Source organism: Idiotropiscis lumnitzeri, chromosome 6, assembly GCF_059441095.1.
Source record: "Idiotropiscis lumnitzeri isolate Australia: NSW breed Sydney's pygmy pipehorse chromosome 6, RoL_Ilum_1.0, whole genome shotgun sequence".
In the NCBI taxonomy this organism is placed as follows: Eukaryota; Metazoa; Chordata; class Actinopteri; order Syngnathiformes; family Syngnathidae; genus Idiotropiscis; species Idiotropiscis lumnitzeri.
The window spans coordinates 6,319,852-6,343,795 of record NC_142396.1 but is presented as its reverse complement, the minus strand read 5'-3'; the positions used below and the strand labels follow the sequence as shown (position 1 = coordinate 6,343,795).

The window sequence follows — 23,944 nt, the reverse complement described above, 5'->3', positions numbered from 1 at the left end:
ATCGGTTCCAGTCTACTAGCGTATTGCTATTAAACAAAAATAGCACTGTACTCAATAAAAACAATAAAAAAGGAACAGAAGGGTCAAGACAAATATTTTCTTTACAATATTATACTGGCCTTGTGATGAATATTGCATTTGTGGAAAAAGAATTCAGCAATTTTATCCATCTCAGGGGGCGGCCATTTTGCCACTTGCTTAGGACACAGTGATTGGTTGTTACCTGATGGAACATATAAAAAAATATTTTGACTTGGCCTTAAAAGAAAATGTAAATAAATCAACTGGTTTTGTAAAGTGGGAGTACTGTATGTGTTGTAGAATTAGCATGATGATGTGTGCCTTGAAGGGGCGTGGCCTTGCGAGTGACACCTGGCGTGAGAGTCAACTTGGCCAGTTCGCCGGCGTGAACGTCCGGGCATGTGTTGTGGCCTACACCAGCTGCTTGTGAGTGTTCTTTGTCATGAGCAACAACAAAAAAAAAAATTCAAAACACATTGGTGACCGTGGCTTTTTTCCACACGCACGCACGACAGGTCACTTGAGCGTGGGCTTGGTATGCGAAGCCTGCTCTCACCTCAACCTCAACTATGTCCAAGCCAAAGCGCATAACTTGACAAACGGTAAAGTAGGGGCACTCGTAAGTCAAAGTACCATTGTATGTAGTCTATCATTGATTATCTAAGGGTGTGGATGTGAGAATTTACATGTTATCGAGCGATTTGTCACGCATTAGTTGTCGTTCCTCCTCTTCTTCTACTTTGTTTTGGTTGTTGGCAAATATTTTTGTTGCAATACCACCACTTTCTGGCCACTGGCCATAATGCACAAAAGTATTTGCTAAATGCAAGGAGTAAAGTCAACACAACGAGGGAACGGGAATTTGGGGTGTCCGACTGAGCTCTAATTTTATTATATAAAAGAAGCACCTGAGTGTAAAGTCACATATTGTCCAAAAATGTGGTAGTAAATTGCTATAGTTTTAATGTATAGGGGGTTCTATTTTTATGATTGAGTTCCTTTTCTAATACAATGACATAACTCAAATGTATACATTAGTGTTAATACACTAGTTAAATCCGATACACAGTAAATGCTTGCATCAAAAAGTTAGGGCCACGAAGAATAAACAATCAAATTAAAACAACCGGGAGCGATCCTACTTGTGTAATTATACAATCCGCCAGACATAAATCAAGGACGCCCATACAGTGATTAACTTATCTTTGACAACAGACAATGGCAAAAGTATCGCAATGATTGAAGCTACATCAAGTCGCCCTCTATATTTCCCCCACATCATCTATGACAATTAACTTGTCAATTTTTCTTTTTCAACAATTAAGTAATGTTCAAACGCTGCAGGACCACAAACGCAACGTGAGTTTATATTGTTCCAAATTTCACATTGGGTGATGAACAACTTCCCAGGACGGCACACGTTCAACCTATAAAGAGCTGCAGAATCCACACAAAGCCCCGAGATGACCACAGAAGTTCTGAGAGCATATTCAGCATGACTTCAATCAAAGCTGATAAAGCACCCCCTCTGAAATTAAATACTGCAGCTGTCAGGACTCTTGTCCAGAGCATTTAAGGTGCTTTGGCTAGAATTAATGGCGGCATTTGGGTGGCGCCCATGGCAACTCTCCATTGGGTGCCAAGATGTCAGCCAGGCCAGTGAAGTGGCAGCACCGTTGTGAAATCAGAGCATGCGACTTAGATTCTTCAGATTTCAGTCAAGCCTTGCAAAATAAAACAACAGAGAGGCTTGTCAAGCCAACAAAACAGCTCTGCTATCTCACCCTACACACAACCCCAAATAACAGAGAATATTTGTCGATTCGCAGACTCACCCACTCCAACTTTTTTTTTTGTAGAATGCGACAAAACGACTTGCTGAAAAACAACACACCTATCTGGGTTTTGTGCTTTTTCTGTCCAAACGCCCTGCTCTTTCTGAGGCGCCATGTTTGTGGAGGAGTAGTTAGTGCGGTGGAAGATTCCAGTTTTAGAGGTCTGACAGGCGGGCAAGACAATAACATTGCCACTAATGTCGCTCTTCCCTTTTCCCCTTTCACCAGTAGTAGAAGCCTGTGCTTCCAGACGTGCAGCCCACAACTGCAACATTTGTGCTACAATTAATTTAGTAACACCCTTAATACAAATCCTATCATATTCTTGTTTATTGACCCACAAACAACATGGCGTGAATGTCAAGGAAGATGCAGATTGCCCTGGCCGCTATATTTTCCTAATACAAAGAACAGTAACGAGAAAAAGAGTGTGGATTTTTCATTAGTGGCAGTGTGGTGCCACGCATGCATGGGAGTACACACTTCATATCAAGATAAGAATAGAAGAACGACGATGTGATTGCGTTTTAAACTTAATTTCCACATATTAGGAATAATGCCTTTCATCCACCGTGCTTTTATAATGTAGGAAAGTTATACTTCACGCTGCACCTGAATCGGTTTTCTTCAATTTAAATTATTTTATGATTGTCAGCACAATTTACACAATACAACTTTATTTATATAGCACATTTCACAACAGCTGGAGCTGAAACAAAGTGCTTTCCAAATGGTGTCATAAATTAATGAATAATTAAAGCTTGCCTAACACTTAATGGGAGGTCATTCCTGAAGAAAAAAAAAAGAGTTGCATCTGCGCTCGGTATATCGCGGATTTGCACCATCGCGGGTGGGTGGGTCTGGAATGCATCCCGGCGATAAACGGGGTTTTACTGCACACCGAAGTGCGACTTCCCCTCGGAGAATGCGAGGCTAGCTCCATGCTAGTGATCAGTATGGGCGCCAATAGCTGCAACGTCTGTGTACTCCCGACTGATACAATCTGAATCGCAACCCACGAGAACTCTGTTTCAGCGAGATACAGGAGCGTCGTTATCGGTACCACATTGTGTTAGAACAAAACAAGAACCACATCTGCCTCCTCCGTGCAGGCGATCCGGGGAAGCTCAAGCACTCAGGTAGCCGCCAGCGAGCGAGCCAATTGGCGGCTAAGTAAATCGGCTAGCTCGGCTAAGTGGCTAACGGCGAGAAAAGCTAACCCCAGCTAGCTAGCAGATTAACGGGGTGAGCTAACGGCAGGGGGGCATTACCTCTGATTAAAACCTGGGCCAAAACTCGTTAGCGTCACGTTTATTCAGCCAAGACTTACCTTTAGAGTAGAGAGATTTGGGGGAATTGAGGTCGAGGTCCGAGCTGAGGAGGGAGACAAAATCAGAGGGCATCGCAGCGCTTCATCGAGGGGAGGGGAAGCGGACACTCTTCACCAGAAACCAAGTCGTTTTTCCTCGGCCAGTCAGTTGTGCGTCCCCCGGGGCGGATGAGTTGGAATACGGCATCGAAACAGTACGAATGTATGTGACAAAATCGGAGTGCAAAAAAAGTTTTAATACAAAAAAAATCCCCACACACACACCAAAAAATCCCGTTAACTAGCACGTCTCATCACGTTGTGAGCTTGTGTCTATTGAGGGGAGACACACACGCATACACACAAACACACACTCACACTACAGTTGAGGTCGGCCCACGTCCTGGTCCCGCCCCCTTTTTAGAGCATGCGCACTGGATACGAAACGTTACGAAGGTCTTAAAGCAAGTCATCATATGTTTAGTACGATTGAAGCAAATTCTGGTTGGCTTGTGGATTTATACGACAAATTTCAGAATTTACTTGATATATGTGCTTGATATCCACCTTGACCCTAACTTATTAATTTCCCAAGCTCTTATCGCCAAGAATATCATCGTTATAATTGCCTACTACAAATTATAAATGACAAATATTCTTAAGCAAGTCTGACATTAGTATATAGATGATGAATTCATAATCAATGTTTTGGAGAAAAGGCAGAGTGTTGTTTTTCTTATTTTTATTTATTTTAATAGCAGCAGTTCCCAACCCATGCCATGTATAACATATTTTGACACATGAACGCTTGCATGGTGAGGTGCTCCGAGCGCGTCCCACTTGAAGGGGGCCCCGGGATGTCCCAGGACTTGCTGGAGAGACGAATGTCTCTCGGCTGGCCTGGGAGCATCTCAGGATCCCCAGGAAGAGCTGGACGAAGTGGCTAGGGAGAAGAAAATCTGGGCTTCCCGGCTTAAGCTGCTGCCTCAGCGACCTGACCTTGGATAAGCAGAAGAGAATGGATGGATGAATGTCATAGAAATGAATTAAAATAAATGCGCTGAATGTGGAGCTTCACGTTTGTTTCCTTTTTGTCTTTCAATAACCTCTAAAGGCATTTCTCCTGTCTCCTTATTTGTCTTTTCCATATTCCCCTTTTCAAAAAGCTCTCTGAACACTTTTTGACATATATTTGCTAGCTTTTGCACTGACCTTTTCCCGTAAGAAACAATTCAATGCCCTATTTTTATGCTGTTGTTGTCTTTTACTATTTTGAAATTCTGCTATGACTCTTAAAAGACAACATCTAAACTTGTGCAAATGCAGTGGATATACACACAGTTCTTGTGACTTTTTCATAAAATTGCAAATTTCGCCCATCACGGGACTAATAAAGGTTACCTTAAAAATATAATATACATAACTTGGGGTCTTAATACACTTTGAAACTTCCTCTTGAATCGTATTACCACTGTCCTTTAAAAACCCCCATTTCTGGTAAGCATAGTTTCAAGATAGCCACCTTTACCACTGGGAAATCGAAAACGTATTTTCATAAACACAAATAGAGTGAAACTTTAGAAATGTCTTTGAGTATTTTGGGTCACTTTGAGAAAAGTCATCCAAATTCCGACAATTAACTCTTCATAGTGGCTGAAAGAAGCTGTGGGTTCAAAGAACATCCGAATTACCCACTTGATTAATCTTATTCCCCACTTCACAGCCCACTTGAGAACCCGGACAGAATCCCAATGCAGGAGGAGCTGTGAGATTTAAAAAAGAAACAGGTAATGTTGATGATAGAGCATATTTATGGCAGTACTACATCGTAATGGATGGATTCATGTTCTTCTCCTATAGGTTCCTGTCTTTGTCATATTCTAACTCCTTAAAAAAGAGACACATTTGTCAAATAATGAAAAAAAACTACCATTTCATGGATTTAAATATAAATATTTTTACAACATTAAAGCGTATGAAAAACATGAACCTTACGAATGACGACAAATAAACGCCTGACTTTTCTCTAGACTCAACATCCCATCAGCCACCGCGGCTGACGTCATCGTGTTATTGCGGAAGTACCGGAATGCACCGTGCTGATCTGCTACTTTGTTCATACTACGCTTAGTGTCGTTGTGCAAGTAGCTTATATCAAGTGTATTTATTGTTTTGCGTTCCCCCCCGCAGATTTCTCTTTTTTACGACACTAAACTAATGGCAGCTCTTAAGTACGCCGGTATGGACGATACTGACAGTGATGACGAGTTACCTCCTGGGTGGGAGGAAAGATCAACAAAAGATGGATGGGTTTATTATGCAAAGTGAGTGCACTCCGTCAACTTTGATTTACACTCGTGGGTGCGTGATAGCTTGCGTTTTAAAAATGTCTATTTGCAAGTATCTTGCACGTAAATGAGCCTTTGAGTTGACGCATATATGACTTAAACTTAACTGTGCACCTGCTAAAGTCTAGTAATGTCTTTTTATGTCATTGATTTGTTTGCATGATATTTATAGATGAAAATAGAGCAGCAAAATAGACATGATCTGATGACATTTCGTTCTCTCACCCTTATCATTCGTGTGTGTGTGCTAAAAGCCACGATGAGATGAGGACACAGTGGGAGCACCCCAAGACTGGAAAGAAGAAACGTTGTGCTGGAGGTTTGATTATTTTCTCTTTTTTTTCGTGTTCTTGTGTATAATATCGAGAAAGTATGTAATTTATGTTGTTTCTTCAAATAGATTTGCCTTATGGCTGGGAGCAAAACACCAATGAGCACGGTCAAATAGTTTACATTGAGTAAGTAGATTGATCATCATGCAGCATGCGCCTTACATGATTCAAGTTCCTTTGTTTGTTGGTCTTCAACTGTAAAATTACAGAATGTAAATGCATTTTTCAACCATCTTTTTCTTACTACCAGTCACATCAATAAGCGGAGCACTTACTTCGACCCTCGCCAAGTGTTTACCGTGGAGGATGTGATGGTGAAGCCAAAACGCTATGATGGTAACTCCGCGGCTCTGGAGATCCTTCAGGGTCGGGATCTGTCTGACAAGGTGGTCCTGATTACTGGTGGCAACTCTGGCATTGGTGAGTTCCTTTTCTGCATATTATACAAAAGTGCCTTTCGTTAAAAATGCCCAAATTTCCGAGTTTTGCGTGCATTAGACTTGTGAAATAAACAAAGGCATATGCAACTGTAAATTCCCATGCTCACTTTTATCTAATAGCGTTTTAAATTTGCGTAAATTTATCTTCGAGATCGACAAGCAACGTAATTGTTAATTTCCATGTTGACCCATTATTTAACAGATTGGTGGTGGCATATCGATTTTGCTGATGAAAAGGGGTATTCCAGGGGTAGTTATTCACTAATTTCTCGAAAGAAAATTGATACAAGTGAACCAACAAGTTAAATTTATTTTCCTGACCCTCCTCCCCTTTTATTAACAATAAAAATGGGCCATATCGCAACATCGTCCTTTCAAGTGTAGTGTCCCAAGACTTTTGTCTCTTTGCTACTTCTAGTAACTGCATTTCTACAAAAGCACCACTAGGTGGCAGTGTGGTATCACACTATAAAAGTATGCCCCGCATTCGGGCATTCATCAACATTAGCTTCCAAAGGTAAGACACACACTCCCAACAAATCACCCCGTTAACGCTGAACATGACTGCATTGAAGTTCATTAGCCGGGGCTGAATTGAATGTCACTGCTAACCGCAACAAATGCGAATACCGCGCCAGTAAAAGTGGAAGTCACCATCAAATCCCCTGGAAACCAATGTATTTAGTTAGTTTGAACTCAGAACAAGAGAAAGTGCCGGCCTCCCCTTTCAAATGTTGTGCTTCGTTCAAGATGGATCACGGCAGCTTTGGGGAAATCAAATCAACATAAAATGCTTGATTGTCTTTATATTCAAATGCTTTGTAGAAAAGAAGTGTTGCAGAGCTGTCGGGGCACTATAGGGCACTATAGTAGATTTACGGCTGCCTTGGGACCTTGATGGAACAACGGAGCTTCTGAACTTAATTGCCTCCCTATCCTTGATGTTTCTCCCATTTATCCGTCTAGGCTCATATTAACAAATGGATTGTGTAAAAATGATATGCAGTCTTATGCAAATGTATCTTTCATTTTCATTCAAACATGTCAACAGAAACTGAATGATCGTGGTCACCTTTCTTAAACCACAGTAAAATGTGATTGAAATGTAACTCCCTGTTTCAAAATACTGGTAGTCATCGCGAAAAATGAATTTGACTCATCGTTATTTATACTTGTACTTGTCATACTTTAAAGAACAAACACTACACTTTGAAGAAAAACAATTACAGTGATTTATAGCTATTTCAAGCATTGTGTATATTATGTTAAGTTTTACAAAGTATAGCCCAAACATTGGCAAAAAATCAAAATGGGCAAAAAAAAAAAAAAAGCTTGGCAAATTTTCTTCATTCATCTGTCTAATATGTCCATCCATCGATCCAAATGCATGCTCTTATAATTGGGATGTGGTTGTGCTCAGAATTAACCAGACACATTTAAATTCAGGTTACATGTGAGTTAGCACAAACATGCCACCATTCTTCTTGAGATTTTTTTCAACTAAGTCATACAGGTTATCGGTCTCATTGATAGTGGGAAAAGTTTTGAAATGTATTTTGGTCTAATTGTTTTACGACTCAAAAACCTCTCATTTATTCAAGGGTGTGTAGACTTTTTATAATCACCTTGAGTTTTTTTTTTCACCATAGAATATGTATGCTGAATGAATCCTGACTAAATTTAAGTGATTTATCCTGTCCAGTATAATTATTATAATTTTTTTTTAATAATTGAAAAACATGACTATATTCCGCATCCTTTCTGTGCAATGATTGGCGGGTCCGTTGTATAGTTTTCACCACAAGAGTGCACAAGAGGTCCACGCTTGGGCTCAGCCTTTAAGCCAACTAAATTGCTCCGCAAATACCCAATTTTGCTTTTAAAAACATCATAATGAGAAGCAGAGTCCGTATTTAACTTTTTTTTTTTCTTGTCCATGATGCATTTAGTGCATATATAATCTGCTCTGAATGGAACCAAGAAATAGCTTTTTCTCCCGAGAATTATCAAACATTGTGCTTACAAGACAGCGACATTTTAAATACTTATTATACCCATATTAACATAACCTTTGTTTTACTCGACCACGTATTAAATATGCAGCACCTCGTAATTAACAATACTCTTATAGTAATTGCTTCTACTTGTATGCTCCTTTGACATTCCACCAGTGAAATGTGGTTATGCCAATTGGCTGGACCCACTTAGCATTTTAATGGCATCAATAGTGTTTTAATCCAAGTGTCAAGGCTATTTCCATTTTCTTGAGTACGTATTTCTCCACGGGGAAACGTGACATTTTTATTACGAATGGAAGGATATTATTTAATTAGCACATTTACATTCCATGTCTTTAATTTAGTTTCTTAATGCACATGGAAGGAAAAAAAACGACATATAGGAGTTTATTTATGCGTGAAAAGTCCGATTTTGGGGCCGGCCTTGAAGCGACGTGGCACTGAGACGAGGGACACTAATTCGGTCTTGCCGAGGTGATCACGACGGCGGATTCCACCTCCCACATTAGTCTTCCTCATGCCGCTTTCCCATGTAAATTAAAAAGCACTACAAACCTGAATGGTGTTTTTAATCGTGATAATGGAAATGGATGATCTCACTTTGTTTTCTCCTTCTCCAGAGCCCTTCTTACTCTCCTGCCTTTAAAGGTTTTTTCACTCTTATAGACCCGTGCTTGTACCTCCTCAACGATTTCTAAGTGGCTTTGACCCAGGCCCGAGCCCTCCTATCCATCCCCATTACGCACTCCTGCTCCAGTCCTAATTCGCCTCCTATCAAATAAAAACTCTTTGCTTATTTGCTGGCCAGGGCTTGATGGGACAGTTGCCCTTAAAGGACCATAGTCTTGTGAAAAGCCCTTTTTTTTTATTTTTCTTTGTTTGAGAAAGTAGATTGTGCAGGTTAAGATTAATCTGATCAAATCAAAAACAACAAATTATTAATAATATTTCCTGAACATAGACTGAAAATATGTTTGTATATTTTTGTGTATCAACCATTTTCAAGAAAAAAAAACGTTTACGCAAGAATAGAGACATTTACAAGGCAAAAAGTCATAACCATGGATTTTTATTTTTTTGTTTTTGCAAGACTAAAGTCAGATATTTTTAAGGAAAAAAAATCGGATTTTTCATCATAATAAATAGTTGAATTACTCATATATATTTTCCAGAAAAGTAGTTGGAATTTTACAAGGTTAAAGTTGGATATTTCCAAGAAAATGGGGTGCTGGTTAGAGGTGGGGTGGGGTTTCTCGAGGGATTCTCGTTACCACCGACTCCCACCCGCCTCCCCTTGCACTCCGCTGTCGTCTCAAAACCTTTAGAAAAATATGACAGGATGTGATGTTTAAATTAAACTTTTATTTGGTAGTGGTCATATTATTATTAGTAGAAGTAACCCAGTTAATCTTACGACAAAGATTTTCTTTCTCCACTTTTAACAGTGTCAAATTATTGTTTGACATTTTCAGGGTGAATAATGCGTAAATCTTGACGACAAAATCTAGTCATAATTTATCGATGTGTGCCTTCTGTGTTGATCCTCATCGGGATTGTTCGCCTTGGCGGAGGTTTGTGTTCTACCGAGTCCTGTTTGTCCCTATTTTCTTTTTTTTTACAACTGAAAATGGAAGCAAATCAAGTCATGTCTGTGAGATTGTGACAAAATTTGACAGAGCAGCAGGCAGCGATTTACCGCACTAAAAATCTGCATATGGAAGTGTCCCTAAGTAGTCAAGCTCTACTTGAGCGATTCTTAATGTGTGGTACGGGACACATGCTCAATCTAGTGTTCCACGAAGAATCATTGAATTAAATGTTCAAATTATGCATAATGTCTTCATTAATTAATTTTTTTTTTTTTAAATCCAGTACAGTATATTTGTGCTGTGCAGTTCAGTTGTATTTAACTTTGAAGTACAATACATTTATTTGCATGTGATCTTTTAGAACTGTTTGTGATCAAACATTTCTTTGAGTACAATTTTTATTCAATTAACTTACTGTATATGGTATACATTTTAATTTAATTTTTAATTTTATCTCATGCCCCCCCCCACCCCTAGAGAAGCGTTTGTCCTAACTGTGCACAATATTATAGTGACTTTTAATTACAATAAATGTGCATTTTTACGACTAAAACCTTTTGCTTCAATATATTTTTTTAATTCGTCGTTAAGACCATTTAGAGCTGAATTTTATTTTTAGGTAGCACTTGGTGTAAAAAGTCTCGAAAACCACTGCTCTTCTCGATCTAAATCATGGCCCTACCTGCCACGTGGTCTTGTTGTTTACGTGCTAGGTCGACGTAGGAACGACAATATTCGAAGCAGGAAATGATAAGGATTTGGGAGGAAGCGCTTCCTAATGTTCTGCACGTCTGTATACTTTTTCCAATGTTATTCATGAAAGACGAACATTATCCCGTGTTTGTGTTGATCCCGGTGTTGTGTGGGAGAGGATTAGGTGTCAGGGCCGGTGCTCTCCTCTCTCTGGATGGAGAGATCTGTAAGCATATTCAGTGAGTCGCAGCGCTGCGGGGAGCCTCGGTGCACAGATTTAAAAAAAAAAAAAAAAAAAAAAAAAAAAAAAAAGGCAGCCCGGCTTTGTGGCTGATCATTAGATTGAGGCAGATTTGTTAAGCATAACTGCCATTAAATTGGCTGCAAAGCTCTGGTATTTACCGCGCCACTGTTTATGAATGAGGACCCCCCTCAAAGACTGGCGCGGCCGTGCGTTAAAGCAGAGCGAGGGTAAGGAGGGAAATGCATTATTCATAGCGGGAGGAAGTAGATGGATAAAAAGATGTTCCCGGCGAGAGTGGCGTGTCTGCGTCTTATTCCGTGTGTCCTGGAGCATCTCCGAGTGGCTGCCTGTGGCTTAGATGACATCCGTAGTTTATCTGCGTTCATATCCAGCAGTCTGATAGAATTTGGTGCGGGTGTTTGTGGTGTGCGTCGGACTCTGAAATTTTTTTTTAGCTGGCTTTCTGGTTCATCTTGTTTAGTAACCAATTAATGAGCGGTTCTGCTTGGTTAGTCAACTTATATGTCATTTTAAAGCCATGTTAGAGGGCAGTCTGAAAGCGCTGAAGTGTCTTTACACGCAAAGTCCTCCAAACTACAATACAGTCAATACCTCTAGGACAACCTGTGGATGACTATATATTTGCAAATTTGTCATGAACTTAGAGACCCTTCCAGAAGTATTGATACAGCAAGGTCAGTTCATTAATCAATGAACTTAAAGAGAGTAACATTTAGAACTTGCTGTCATAAGCCATCCTTGCACAAATAACTGCATCAAGGCTAGAAATGTTTTTCCAGGCCTTCATTTCTTGTTTGCTTCTGGGGTGAAATGCATGCTCTCTTGGACTTCAGAATTCATTCTGCTGTGACCATCGAGAGTGACATCATCAATAAAGACATCAACAGAGGATACAAAAAAAGGTGAAAGCCACTCATTAGCAAAAAAAAAAAAAAAAAAAATCAAAGGGCCAAATTTGATTTTGCTGAGAAATAGAGAGATGAGCTACACACATTTTGGAACCAAGATTTCTGGACTGATGAGATGAAGTTCTCTTCCAAAGTGATAGAAAGGCGATACTAAACATTGTGTGCTGATGTGAGAAGCACGATGGCGGTAATGTCATAGCTTGGCTTTCGCAGCTGCTTCTGGAACGGGCTCACTAGTGTTCATTGAAAATATAAAAGTCTTAGCGGAATGAATCCTTTAAGTCTACCAAAAAAAAAAAAAAAATTGTTTGGCACTGTGCATAAAAATGCATCCACACTAAAGCTTCATCATGCAGCAAGACAAGTCTTAGACTGACCAAGTCAATCACCAGACCTCAACCCAATCGAGCATGCAATTTACCTCCTGAGGAGGAGATTGAAGGGAGGAACACAAAAACTGAAAGAGGCTGCAGTAAAGGCCTGGGAATGCATTTCAAAAGAAGAATACAAGAGTCTGGTGAGTAAATGGGTCGCAGACTCGATGCAGTTTTTGCAAGGACGCGTTTTGCCACCATATATTAATTTAATGATGTTCTTCCCAATACTTTTTTGCTCACTTGAAATGTGCGCAGCTTCAAACAAAAGGTGCTCTATTCCGAGATGTTCAACACATCTCGATGTAAATACCATGAAATCAAAGCTAGAATTCTTTTGTCTCATATTCATTTTTCATCTGAAACTAAAATGTCTTCCGTATACAACAAAACAACAGAATTGACCTTGCTGTTTCAATACTTTCGGAGTGGACTGTTGATGAACAATTTTAAATTATTTGAAGTAAACTAATCATTCCCTGATCTCTTAAGTGGAATGGAAGTATTTTCCTGTAGCTTGGGTTCGAATCTGAGCTACTCTCTCATGTTCCAAAAGCAGCTATATTGGGTTCATTGATGATTCTTAATTGTCCATAAGAGAGAGAGAGAGTGTGTGTGTGTTTGTGTCTGGATTTTTTTTTGTTTTTTTTCAAGAGGTTGACACAGAGGGTCAGAGCGAGGGTAGGGGGGTTTGGGTTTAGACAGCAGGGGACAGGACCGGGTAATAGAACCACTTCAGCGCTCTGGCCTGGAACAGCTCAACCTTGGGCAGTAATTACGAACCATACATCCCACTTTTGGGGTGACATCTCCCTCCTCATGGGCTAATGGAGGGGAATTAAATGGGATCTTAAAAGTCTGAAAGAATGGGGGTGTGTGTATTGGGAGGTGCTCCTATCCTTGACATAGGCGAAGCATAACTGCTGAGGTGTACTTAGCACTGAGACATTTTGAGAAATTTCCCAAATCCATCCTCAGCGGATACTTGGATGAAGTATACTGTATTTTCTCAAATTCTGACCATGGTCGCTTCGCCAAGTGCTTGGGGTGAAGTTTACAGTGGTGTTTTAAGATTATTTATTTATTTTTTTTGTGTGGAGCATTGCTGGTATACAATACAGTATTCCCCCCCCTTAACCGAGGTTCACCACATTTTTTTCCCTTGGAATCGAAAACATTTTGCTTTTCATTAAAAAAAAACCCAAAAGAAACATTTGGGCCTGCAGCGTAGCAGTGATGATCGTGTGGTATTTCATTTCATTCTTGAAATGATAAACAATTATTTGACAAGTTTTCTTGTTAACGTGGTGTGAGAATGCGACGTACACAGTTCCTTATACAGAAATACTGCTTCATCCCATGACAGTAAATTACTGTCGAATCTCGCGGAAAAAATCTATTTCTGCAGATTAATGCAAAAAGAGGAGTCATATATTTACCACATTACTTCAGGATTTTATTTTTGCGATTTAAAAAAAAAATTTTACTTTGATTATCGCTAATAGTACAACTCCAATTGGACCATCTCAAGAAATTTGATTTCGCCAAATTTTAAATATTCAAATTTGGTAGGAATTAATCATCTCAAAATAATTTCCTCATGTTTTTAATGAATGTGCATGGATTTTTTTTTTTTTAAATGAACTACCGAAACAAACTTTTCTACGCCATTTATTGAGATGCACCTATAAAGGAGGCTTTGTGCCCAGAGAGATGATGGTGAAAACCATTTTGCTCGATCAGTCTTGATGAGCCCCGAAAATGTATCATTAAACCTTCTTCTAATGTGAAGGTCTGAGAATTTTAATGTGTCAAAGAAGTTGACTGCAGAAAATTAAAAACCATCGTCCAAGGGAAATAGAGAATTAAATTGTGTAATAAACTCTCACACACCCATAACATTCATTCCTCGCTTCACAAGTAAGCACACAAGCAAAGTCGTTTTATACTTTGTCTGACGGTTAAAAATGGCCCCAATTCATATTACAAGCGATTCTTTGCGACCGACGGGATGCGGCATGCGGTCTATTCATGTGTTGCGCTCGGCTGAGAGAGGACTGGGGGGAACTTGACATGTTTACCCACAGGTCTTGTAATGATCTCAATTGACTTGTGTTTGTCCAATTGTACTACAGAGCTTATTTTAGTTAAATGCCGCTTTGGATGCAGATCAAGAGCGAGCGGGAGCAGGCAGGCGGCGGCAGTGGCGGCGTTTGCCAAATAAAGCCGCTCGCTCACTGACGAGGCTGGTAATGATCTCATTACACTGAGCCAATACACCTGTGTACGAGGGGGGGGGGGATCCAGAGAGGGGGTGGCGGGCCAGGGAGGACAAACAAAGCGTGAAATCACTAAATCACACTCATTATTGGGGGGGGGATATCTGAAGGGCCAGGATCCTAATGTACCATGAAGAGCATTCGTTGCTTAATGGACATTTTACACCATTCTTTTATGCATCATAGTAAAACACATTTTTAGCAGAAGTGGTGCTTTTTCATTTTCTGATTAGTACAGTGTCAAGTATACAGCGTTAAAGGTAGCCCTTCACCAGAGCCAACCCTCGGCACTGTTTGTGGTATTTTATAATGAATACAGAGCTGTGATTCATTTAGTTTCTATAAAATGGTCTCATGGTTGGGCATCTGTTTATTTCTTTATTTTTTTTTAAGGCGTTGGATATATTTGCTATGAATTCTCCCAAGCAACAAGTGGCTTTGCATTGAATTCCATGTGGATCGGGTGTTGATTCCTCATGCTTTGAAACAAATGAGACAAAATGGAGGGCAGTACGTCAGTGGAGGGGCTGTTGCTTATTCATTATCAACCAGGGCTTGAACAAATAAAGTTATTTTGTCGAGTCTTCAAAATCATCTACAATGTAGGCGACTATAATGTGATAAAAGTCGAGTCGTATTCGATTAATCGATGACTTTCATGCACTTCATGCCACTATACACTAAATCGATGGAATAGATAGGTGAATGATTATTATTAACATTATTTGTAGTAAACAATTTTTCGACCATAAAATTGCATAATTCTGGTGCGGAGGTTTACCGCGCATGCACATACATGGACGCTAACTAGCAAACTAACTTCAGTGAAGTCCTACTTAGTCCGACTTGAATAATCACCTCTCATAAAACCATCATTTATGACACCACGGCTGGAGAAATCAGATACAGAAAGACATTTACGCACTACTGAGTGAGTGTTGGACGACCTAGTTTCTCTTGAAAGATCTGTCTTGAAAATGGCCTCGCAAGTGTATCTCCACTTAAATCCGCGCTTTTCCCTCCATCGACCATTGTGGCTTAAAAAAGGAAGAATATATTTTAGATTTTCGAACGGTCGCCAGTTACGACTGTCTGGTGTGTTGATTCTGCATAGCGCCTCCCCATCAGGAGTATCCAATCACAAGACGCGTTCATCACAAGGCCAGCGAGAAGGCCTTAATGTCATCAAATCGGGATCTAATTGGCTATCCCAACTGTCTATCAACTGTAAAATCCCCCTTTAGACTAAAGAGACGCCCGCACGATTGTATCTGACGGTATTATGAAATCTGCCTGGCAACATGAGCTAGCTGAATTCTGATTGGTTAAAAACTCTAACCAACAAATTCAACCCTAGGATATAATTTGACATCAATGTGAATTGTATGATCATGATTCTTTATTACGTTCAGACAGCAAAGAAGGTCTTGAAGTCCTTGACCGCCCACCACTGAAATAATGTTGGTAGATCACTTGGACTTGGTTATTTTATACGTAGCTCACATGCTGAAAAAGAGTGGGCACCCTTGCTCTAGGCAATCCTTACTGAGCTACTAGTGCACCATGAAATACTCAGTCAAATTCATTACTCAGTTACATTTCCCCGAGCGAGGTAACCTGTAGTGCCATTCCACAGGCTGGCAGAATAGCGCATTTTGTAAAACAGCTTTTGGCGACCTACCAGAGCAAAAATGAGAAAACCTGTGACCTCTCGTCATGTTCCATCATCAGAGTACAATGGCGAAACAGGCCCCCGTCGTTGTACGTTTGACCGGGAACTCATTTGAGCGTCGCCCTCTCTGCCGCGTAGTCTCTGTTACAGCACCGTTCGCTCTCTTGTTATTTCACAATTAATGTCGAGCCCTTGTTATTTGTCACCGCAAATACACGGCTTCGGTGACGCTGCCCGTTGTTGCTGCCATATTCTAATTTGTTCTCCATTATGGAAAACACTGGCGCGCCTTAATTTCACTTTCATGGTGTGTACACACAACAAGAGAGGGGGAGAAGGCGTTGTTTACCAGCGTTTATTTTATAACGTCTGGGAGAATTCTTTTACTTCATGCTGTTTTTAGGGATTAAAAAAAAAAAGAAAAAAAGTACAGGCTTGTCCATGCCATGTTATTGATACCATTAAAAAAAAAAATCAATATAGATTTTTTTCCTAGCCTGATATCGATTAAAAAAAAACGATACTTTAAATAACGTCTTTCTCCCTATAAATTTACGTCACTTTACGCATCACTCGAGAAGTTGCGTATAAAAAAAAAATGTTCGGAAGCTTTGAAGTCAGCGCCAACAAGCATTGAAGGTGGATATTTATTGTTTTGATCAGGTCATGTCCAATAAAACTCATGTAACAGTGTTGGCTTCATTTCTAATGTGTTAACATTTTTATTAACTCATCTAGTTCTCGCAAAACGTTTGTATTAATTGCAGCATTAGTTCTTCTGAGAATGCCTTTCATACAAAAGTAAAATTGATACTGCGTGAAATTAAATAAAAAAAAATCAATCAAAGTGAATGGAAGGAGATACAAGATCCCCATTGGCCTAAGGAAATACGTTTCACTCCCAAAATGAAGTTTGGGATGAAAAAAGTTCAAAATGTCATTCTTCATCGTCTCTATAAACATTTCCTATTTGTTATTAAATCTTCCTGGCCTGTCTGACTATTCAAATTATGTATTTAATCTGTGTCTGTGTCACTCTGCTCCTTCTCCCCCCTGTCATGTTGTTTTTATTTTCCCCATTTCCCGCGGGTGGAATGATTGCCGCTCTCCAGTGCAGTCCCCTCCATTACACCTAATAACGAGTCATATAATTTAATTCCATGCTTCACTTGTCAGCGCGGCAAGCTTTCAATCCGGCTCCAATTTTGCTTTTTAATAGATATTGGTCTTTAACACTCTCCTCACAAGCAGGCCTCCCAGTTTTGCTCTTAATGAAAATCAGATTAGGGCCTATAATCTAATTACAGTTCATATTAATCCGCCCTCTGATACAGTCCTGCCTCGCGGTGGACTCTCTTTGCCACAATCACTTATTGTGGCCGTTTGTCAGTCAACGCGCTTGCTGGGTGCGTTTGAGTCAATTTCAAGGTGGGAGTGCGAAACGTAGCGGCTCTCACAAGACTTGCAGTAAATGTCAACGGAAATCAGAAAATACGGTGAAAGTTGATCGGGTAAATGAATTCAACCTACGGCTTGAAATGACCCATTTAGACTTGTAATTTAGAAATGAACTTCTCTGCCTTCTATCTTTTCGTTTTTGTCACTTTTATCGGTCGTGCGTGATTTGGCTGGAGCCACGCAGTGCTGTAGTCTCGGACTGATAAATTCTCTCGCTATCAGCCGGCCGCGTTCCATTTCGGAACTGTGGCCTTATCAGTGGCCCTTTGATGCTGTTAACTGTCACCACTGCAAAGGTTCACTTTGCGTTTGATTGTCCATTTGACTCCCTCTATTATTAGCCGTGTTTGTCATAATTACCCCCCATCAATGCATAATTAGCAACATAATTAATATCAGATTCCTATAACGAGCCGACATAACGAGCAGGGCAATACCTTCTTCAGAGCCGACGGTCACATCCTAAACTTTATCTACTCGGGGGTAGAGGAAATAGACCAGAACCTCAATAATTCAATCAGTGTCATCACTTCTGAGAGAAATGATTAGCTCTCTGCGCCGAGACCACTGGCTCACTCTGTGAAATAAATTACATGAAAACTTGATAGTGATTCTTACTGGCCCTTCCTCCTCCTACATTTGATCCAACCTCTGAGAATCACTTATCTTCCCCCTTTGAAGCATCTCATAAAAAAAAAAAAAAAAACATTAAATGTTTCGTTTCTCTTCTCATGTTCCAGGCTTTGAGACCGCCAGGTCTTTTGCGCTGCATGGCGCCCGGGTCATCCTGGCCTGCCGAAACCTGTCCCGGGCCAACAAGGCCGTCAGCAGCATACAGGACGATTGGGTAAGTTGCTCAGTTTCGTCATAAATTTGAACCGTTCGACATTAACAGTGGCCCGAATCAATCAATTCAATATTTTGAGTTTTCTCCACTCAAATGATCAACCGTCATACATTTTTTTTTCCCACGTAGCGTACATTTATTGAATTTTCCAATGTTTAATATTCATTTTCATTTTATACCGCAAAAAAAGGCTTTTCTTAAAGGATTGAATAATGCAATATAAAGACCCTAAATAAAAAATAATCATGGAAAGTCATATATGATGAATGAACAGGGCCCGTGCGGGTTTTGGCAGCGCCACAACTACATTGCTCATGGTGGTTTGTCAGAGCCACCACCCAAAGAGGATTCATGTAGGACAAATGGCATTAAATCTTGGTTTCATCGGACTGTAACAAGAACATGTTTGGGAGAATTTTTTTTTTTTTTTGCAATCCGATGAAACCAAAGTGATGAAACCATAATTCCAAAAGCTGTGTTTGGACTGAATTTGTACGTTTGAATTATTGATTATGCTGACCAGAGCTGGGCACTTGACCCTTTTTTATGGTCAATTCCCCGCCCTGCGGCTGCGATCTGGCTCGCCTTCCGGCCTCGACCATCCGGCCTTATTCGTAAAAATTGTCGGCACCCGACCCGGTTCCGCTCCCGATGCTAACAGCAAAGGTTTATTTAAAGATCGTTATCCGGCTTATTCAAATGCAGTTACCTTGTTATAGGCTTATTTTGGTCTTATTGGTCTCCTTCTTCTTGGTCTCCTTCTTTCTTCTTCTCCATGAACATGCGTGCTAATGTGTCTTGTTTTATCTTGACAAGTGAGTACGCACAGTTGGTAGATGTGCTTTTGACGCGTTCTGAGGCAATTTTTGTCCTTTGCCCATTTGGCCGCGATCACATCACAAGCCAGAGGGTCGATTCGTGGGCCGGACCAAAATCCACCTGCGGCTGTGATGAATTGAACCCTTTTTAAAAATGTGCCACCCCCCCGCCCTGCGCCCCAAAAAGGGATGTCCGGCAGGGGGAAAGGGCCGGTCCGGTCCGGTCCGGTCCGGTCCGGTCCCGGGATGGACTGCCCAGATTTGATGCTGACATAAAACTATGAATTCTCTAACTGTTGCATGGATGACATGAACAACTTTCAAGTATTTTACGCTCCATCTGTGTGTATGCACCTATCTTAGAAAATAATTTTATTCAAGCGATTTGAACAAGCGTCTGGGGTGGCGGGGCACGGGGGTGAGAGGGAGCATGTGATAATTACCCAAGATTATTGCTTGAATATCGCCGCGCTCGCGACTCGTCCGCAGATTTACGAGTGTGGGAAAATAAACAAGTGGAATGCGGCCGCTGGAGCAGAAAGAATAAGCCATTAGTGCTGGCTTGATTACAGAGAGCATCAGCAGAAGAGGAGGACGAGCCAGCCGAAACGGAGGGAGGCGACGACGGAAAAAAAGAGACGAGCGTGAGAGTGGAAGAGTAGATCTTCAGTGTTTAAACTCAACACAACCTCTTATTGAAGGATGCCGCTGGGGCTGGCAGTATTCTTTGCGAAAGCCAGTGTACACTGTCTATGAATGGAAGAAAAGATCAGATGCAAACAGTACCTTAACTTTTTTCCAAGCTTCCACAATTTATTTATTTATTTTTTTATTTATTGCAAGCCACAATTTCCATTACATTGCCACCACTGAGTGACGTTACGCAAAACTGAATCAATTAAGGTAGTCTAATGCCCTATTATTATTTAGCTGTTAATGAACAGGACAGTCCAACCACCAAATACAAAATGAAGGCACTCACAACAACTCCTGTTGCCTCGAACTAGGGCCCATAAAGGCTCACATCCATCCCATAAATATTACAGTATATACATTAATTCTTTTGGGAAGTCTGTGTGAATGTTCACATTTTCAGGGAGTATAATATTGTCTTAGGCCGGTACACAAAGACAAAGTGTACGTGTAAGGAACGTAGCAAATCAAAAGAAGCACTCCGGTAGTGGCGCTTTTGACGCGTTCAGAGGCAATTTTGTCGTTAGTTGGTTCATCGCACGCACGAGGGCCGATTCGCGGGACGGACTAAAATCCACCTCCGGCATTTGTCCCCCCAAAATATTGCCGGGCCGGAGGATCGGACCATTCTGCCCCTGGGACGGATTACCCAACTCTGCCAACGCGCAATACAAAACATAGCTTAGATGGGCTCATGAAACTTACGTCAATGTTGTTTAACCATGATGCACAAAATGCTTTAACATTCGAATACATTATAACTGTATGTTATTTTAAATACTGACAGTGGTATTTTATTAAAAAACACATTAGAATTTTTTTGTTGGATTTTTTTTTTAACAGGAACTGATTAGTATGGAAATATTCATTTCAATAGGGAAAGATGGTTTCAGATACCACTATACTAGTAAAGCAAGTTTTGAGCGGGGGAACATTAAACCTCAAGTCAAGGTACGCCTCTAACGGAAATTTACTGCGTTGGTCAAATTCTGCTAACTGAAAGCCGTTTGGTTCCGGAGATTCCAGCGTATGCTGAGTCCTCCGAGTCCTCTGAGGCTCACTTCCTCCTTCTCAAGGAATCCCCTCCGCTCCATTTACAGGCTAATGAATAAAAGTCACAATATCCGAATCAATCTTTGCCCCTCTACTGACATTATTAATAGATTCAGAAGAAGAATAGAGAGGAGGATTAATCTTTAAGATGATGGATGGACTTCGTTCGCCTTCCCATGCTCCTGCGCTGAGGTCGTTGTGATAAGAGGGTATATTTTGGGGTCCGCCGTACAAAAGGTCATCATATCTACTTCCAGGTGTCTCTCCTGAGTTCCGCTCCGGCTGCCAGGAGTGGAACTGCTGTCCCGATTGCGCGGGACCTCTCACCTCTAACTACAATGCTTAAACCATTACTCTGAGCTGCCTCTTTCTTTTCTCGACGTTCGCCTCAGACTGTACGGGCCAACGCTGCCGTCGAGCCGTGCGGTGTAGTGCCGTGTTCTGACAGTAGGAATAATAATGGGGGGAGGGGGGGGGGTCACGTCGAGATAATGGGGAGGTCAGTACAGCCAGTGGCTGATAGGAAGAGCAGGGTCAGAGGGCTTATCCTTCCCAGTCGTGTGGGAAGAACAGCTATGCCAAGAACAGCGACAGTTAAAGAAAGAAGAAAAATGAACGCACACCGAATAGAACATTGCAGGACATTTTGATTTTTAATGCCGGTCATTGATGATCATTTGGGCGGTTAAAATAGGTATGCGTGTAAAGTAGTGTATTCAATTGACAAAAATGTAATTGATTTTCATATGAATTCATTTGATTCCATTTGTGTGCGGCATATCGGCTAAATGCAGCATCACCGTGTTTACTTTGAACTTTGGACTCCACTAACTGAGCTGAGTCTGCACACCATCAAGCCCGACTGGGTTTATTTTTAATCAGCAGTTCTTAAATGTATTCAGGACCCAAACCATTCAGTGATTTATAGAACAGTAATATAATTTCAAAATAAACTCCACAGCTAATTGGGAGCCAGTATAAAGCCTTTATGACTGGAATAATATGTTCTGATTTATTTTGTTCTGGTCAGAACCCGAATAATTGTAAATTAGGTAAATAAAAGTAAAAATGTGCGTGCAAAATATCTACAATATTTATTTTTAACAGCAAAATTATTCACATTTTTTACCATTAATTTAATCTTCAATTTATTCTTTAAAGAAAATCAGCTATCAATAAATGTTATTTAATGAAAGTTGAATCCAAAATGCTACCTTAATCTTCAAACATCATATTTCAAATCTGAATTTATTTGTCTGCGCTACAGAAACATTTCAAATATGTCCATAAGACATGCACATTTTATATGTCCGATGTGTAATTTAAATATTAAATTCTCACTGGCAATTTTCATTAATTACTTCCACCGACAATCTTTCATTAAGCTGCTCTGAAATGACCTACCTGACACCATTAGCATCAAGTAGCCGTTCGATGGAAAAAAACTTGACATTGTTCAGTGGCGCTTGGCCTCTGCCCCGTGTACTTTACATACACCCCCCCCCCCTTTTTTTTTCCCCCTCTCACTGCTCCTCAGCGACTCACAGTCCTGGGCTAGGTTAACTTCCCGGTTAACCACCAACATGTTGCCCGAATGTCGGAGATTTAGTTTTCCTGATTGCCTGTAAAATTCTGCTTATCTTTGACTCTATCGTCTGCCTCCCAGTGCGGTAATAGACTCCCCTGAGGAGCACATCACTGCATGCAAGGCCCTTTGCTCCCAAGTTGTATACAAAACATGCACGCTCACACACACCCACGGACACACACGTTTTGGAATTTATTTATTTTTTTAACTCCAAAAATGCTTACCACCCCCGCCCCTCACTGCGCCACTCGACAACACATGCTAATGAGGTTCTTTGTAAAGGCGTTAATTAGTAAGTCAGTCACTGATTGCTGTGCTTGTTTTTGTTGTGTGTGTGTGCGCGATGGTAGCGGCGCGGAGGGTGTTATTAATATGGCCGTGGTGCGGCCGCTGTGGAGAGTTCTGTGCTGTCAGAGTCTGCTGTGGAACCAATTAGGCTAAAGCCCGATGTCCACCGAGGCTGCTGGGAGGGAGAAAGTCTGGTGCTTGCAATGTCAAGCAGCAACATTAACACGGGTCAGAGAGTCGGACGCCGGCCGCACACGTACCGGCACACACACACACACACACACACACACACATAGCAATAGACGGACTCTTCATCTTCAGAGCCTCGTCGCACCAAGTTGACAAAGCCTATTGCAGGTGAACTGGACTATTGAGAACAAATTACACGAGTGTTGGGGACTCTCACCTGCACGCCTGGTGATTGCACACAAATTAAATGCAATGGAAAAACTTCAACCCCTGGCGTTCTAACCGTGAAACAAACTTTTGTATGATCTTGTCTTCCTTTCTTACCAATCAGTCTGGAACAAAAAAAGAGGATACGATGGAGTTTGAAGACTTGGTTGACTCGGCTAGTGGAATGAAAATGAACCATCTTGGAAAATCAGTCAACCGCGGTCCATCGATGTGAGGCCGACCAGAGATGAAATTGATTGACAGGTGTGACCAGAGATGCGTAGACGTTTCCGGAGACCAATGGGGCGATGATGAGGCTGGCTCGGTATGCTGGGGCGAGGCCATTTAAAGCTTTGAAGACGAACAGAATTATCTTAAAACAAACTCTAAAGTGCTCAGGGAGCCAGTGAAGAGAGGCCAAGATTGGGTTTATGTGATCCTTCTTCCGAGCTCCAGTGAAAAGACCAGCAGCAGCATTTTACAACAGTTGGAGGTGCTTGAGCGAGGACTGGCTGACTCCAAAGTAAAGCGCATGACTGGAATCCAGAACCAAAGCAGTCAGAAGACAAACTTCATAATGTGACATTTTCTGAAACTTTTATAAACATTTGTTGTGTACAGTTCAGTTGTATTTAATTTGAAGTACAATCGAGTTTTTTCCAAGGTGTTTATTACGGTTTATGACTTCTAGAAAGCTCCTTTCTTACTTGTTGTGCTGTG

The 23,944-nt window shown here is 40.9% G+C and overlaps 2 protein-coding genes across 2 annotated transcripts in view; one reads left to right on the top strand and one right to left on the bottom strand.

Annotated features, from left to right (window-relative positions):
- The window catches only part of LOC148334833 (nuclear factor of activated T-cells 5-like), a 30,514-nt gene extending 26,943 nt beyond the window's left edge, over positions 1 to 3,571 (bottom strand). Inside the window, exon 1 of the mRNA XM_088298144.1 lies at positions 3,187 to 3,571. Within this exon, the coding sequence (XP_088154270.1) occupies positions 3,187 to 3,259 (73 nt within the window). The 5' untranslated portion in view covers positions 3,260 to 3,571. The remainder of the gene's footprint in view (positions 1 to 3,186) is intronic.
- A 1,646-nt stretch (positions 3,572 to 5,217) lies between these two features.
- wwox (WW domain containing oxidoreductase) overlaps positions 5,218 to 23,944 on the top strand; it is a 151,705-nt gene continuing 132,978 nt past the window's right edge. Inside the window, exons 1-5 of the mRNA XM_088298336.1 lie at positions 5,218 to 5,489; positions 5,768 to 5,832; positions 5,914 to 5,971; positions 6,096 to 6,265; positions 18,282 to 18,388. Coding sequence (XP_088154462.1) covers positions 5,383 to 5,489; positions 5,768 to 5,832; positions 5,914 to 5,971; positions 6,096 to 6,265; positions 18,282 to 18,388 — 507 coding nt within the window. The 5' untranslated portion in view covers positions 5,218 to 5,382. The remainder of the gene's footprint in view (positions 5,490 to 5,767; positions 5,833 to 5,913; positions 5,972 to 6,095; positions 6,266 to 18,281; positions 18,389 to 23,944) is intronic.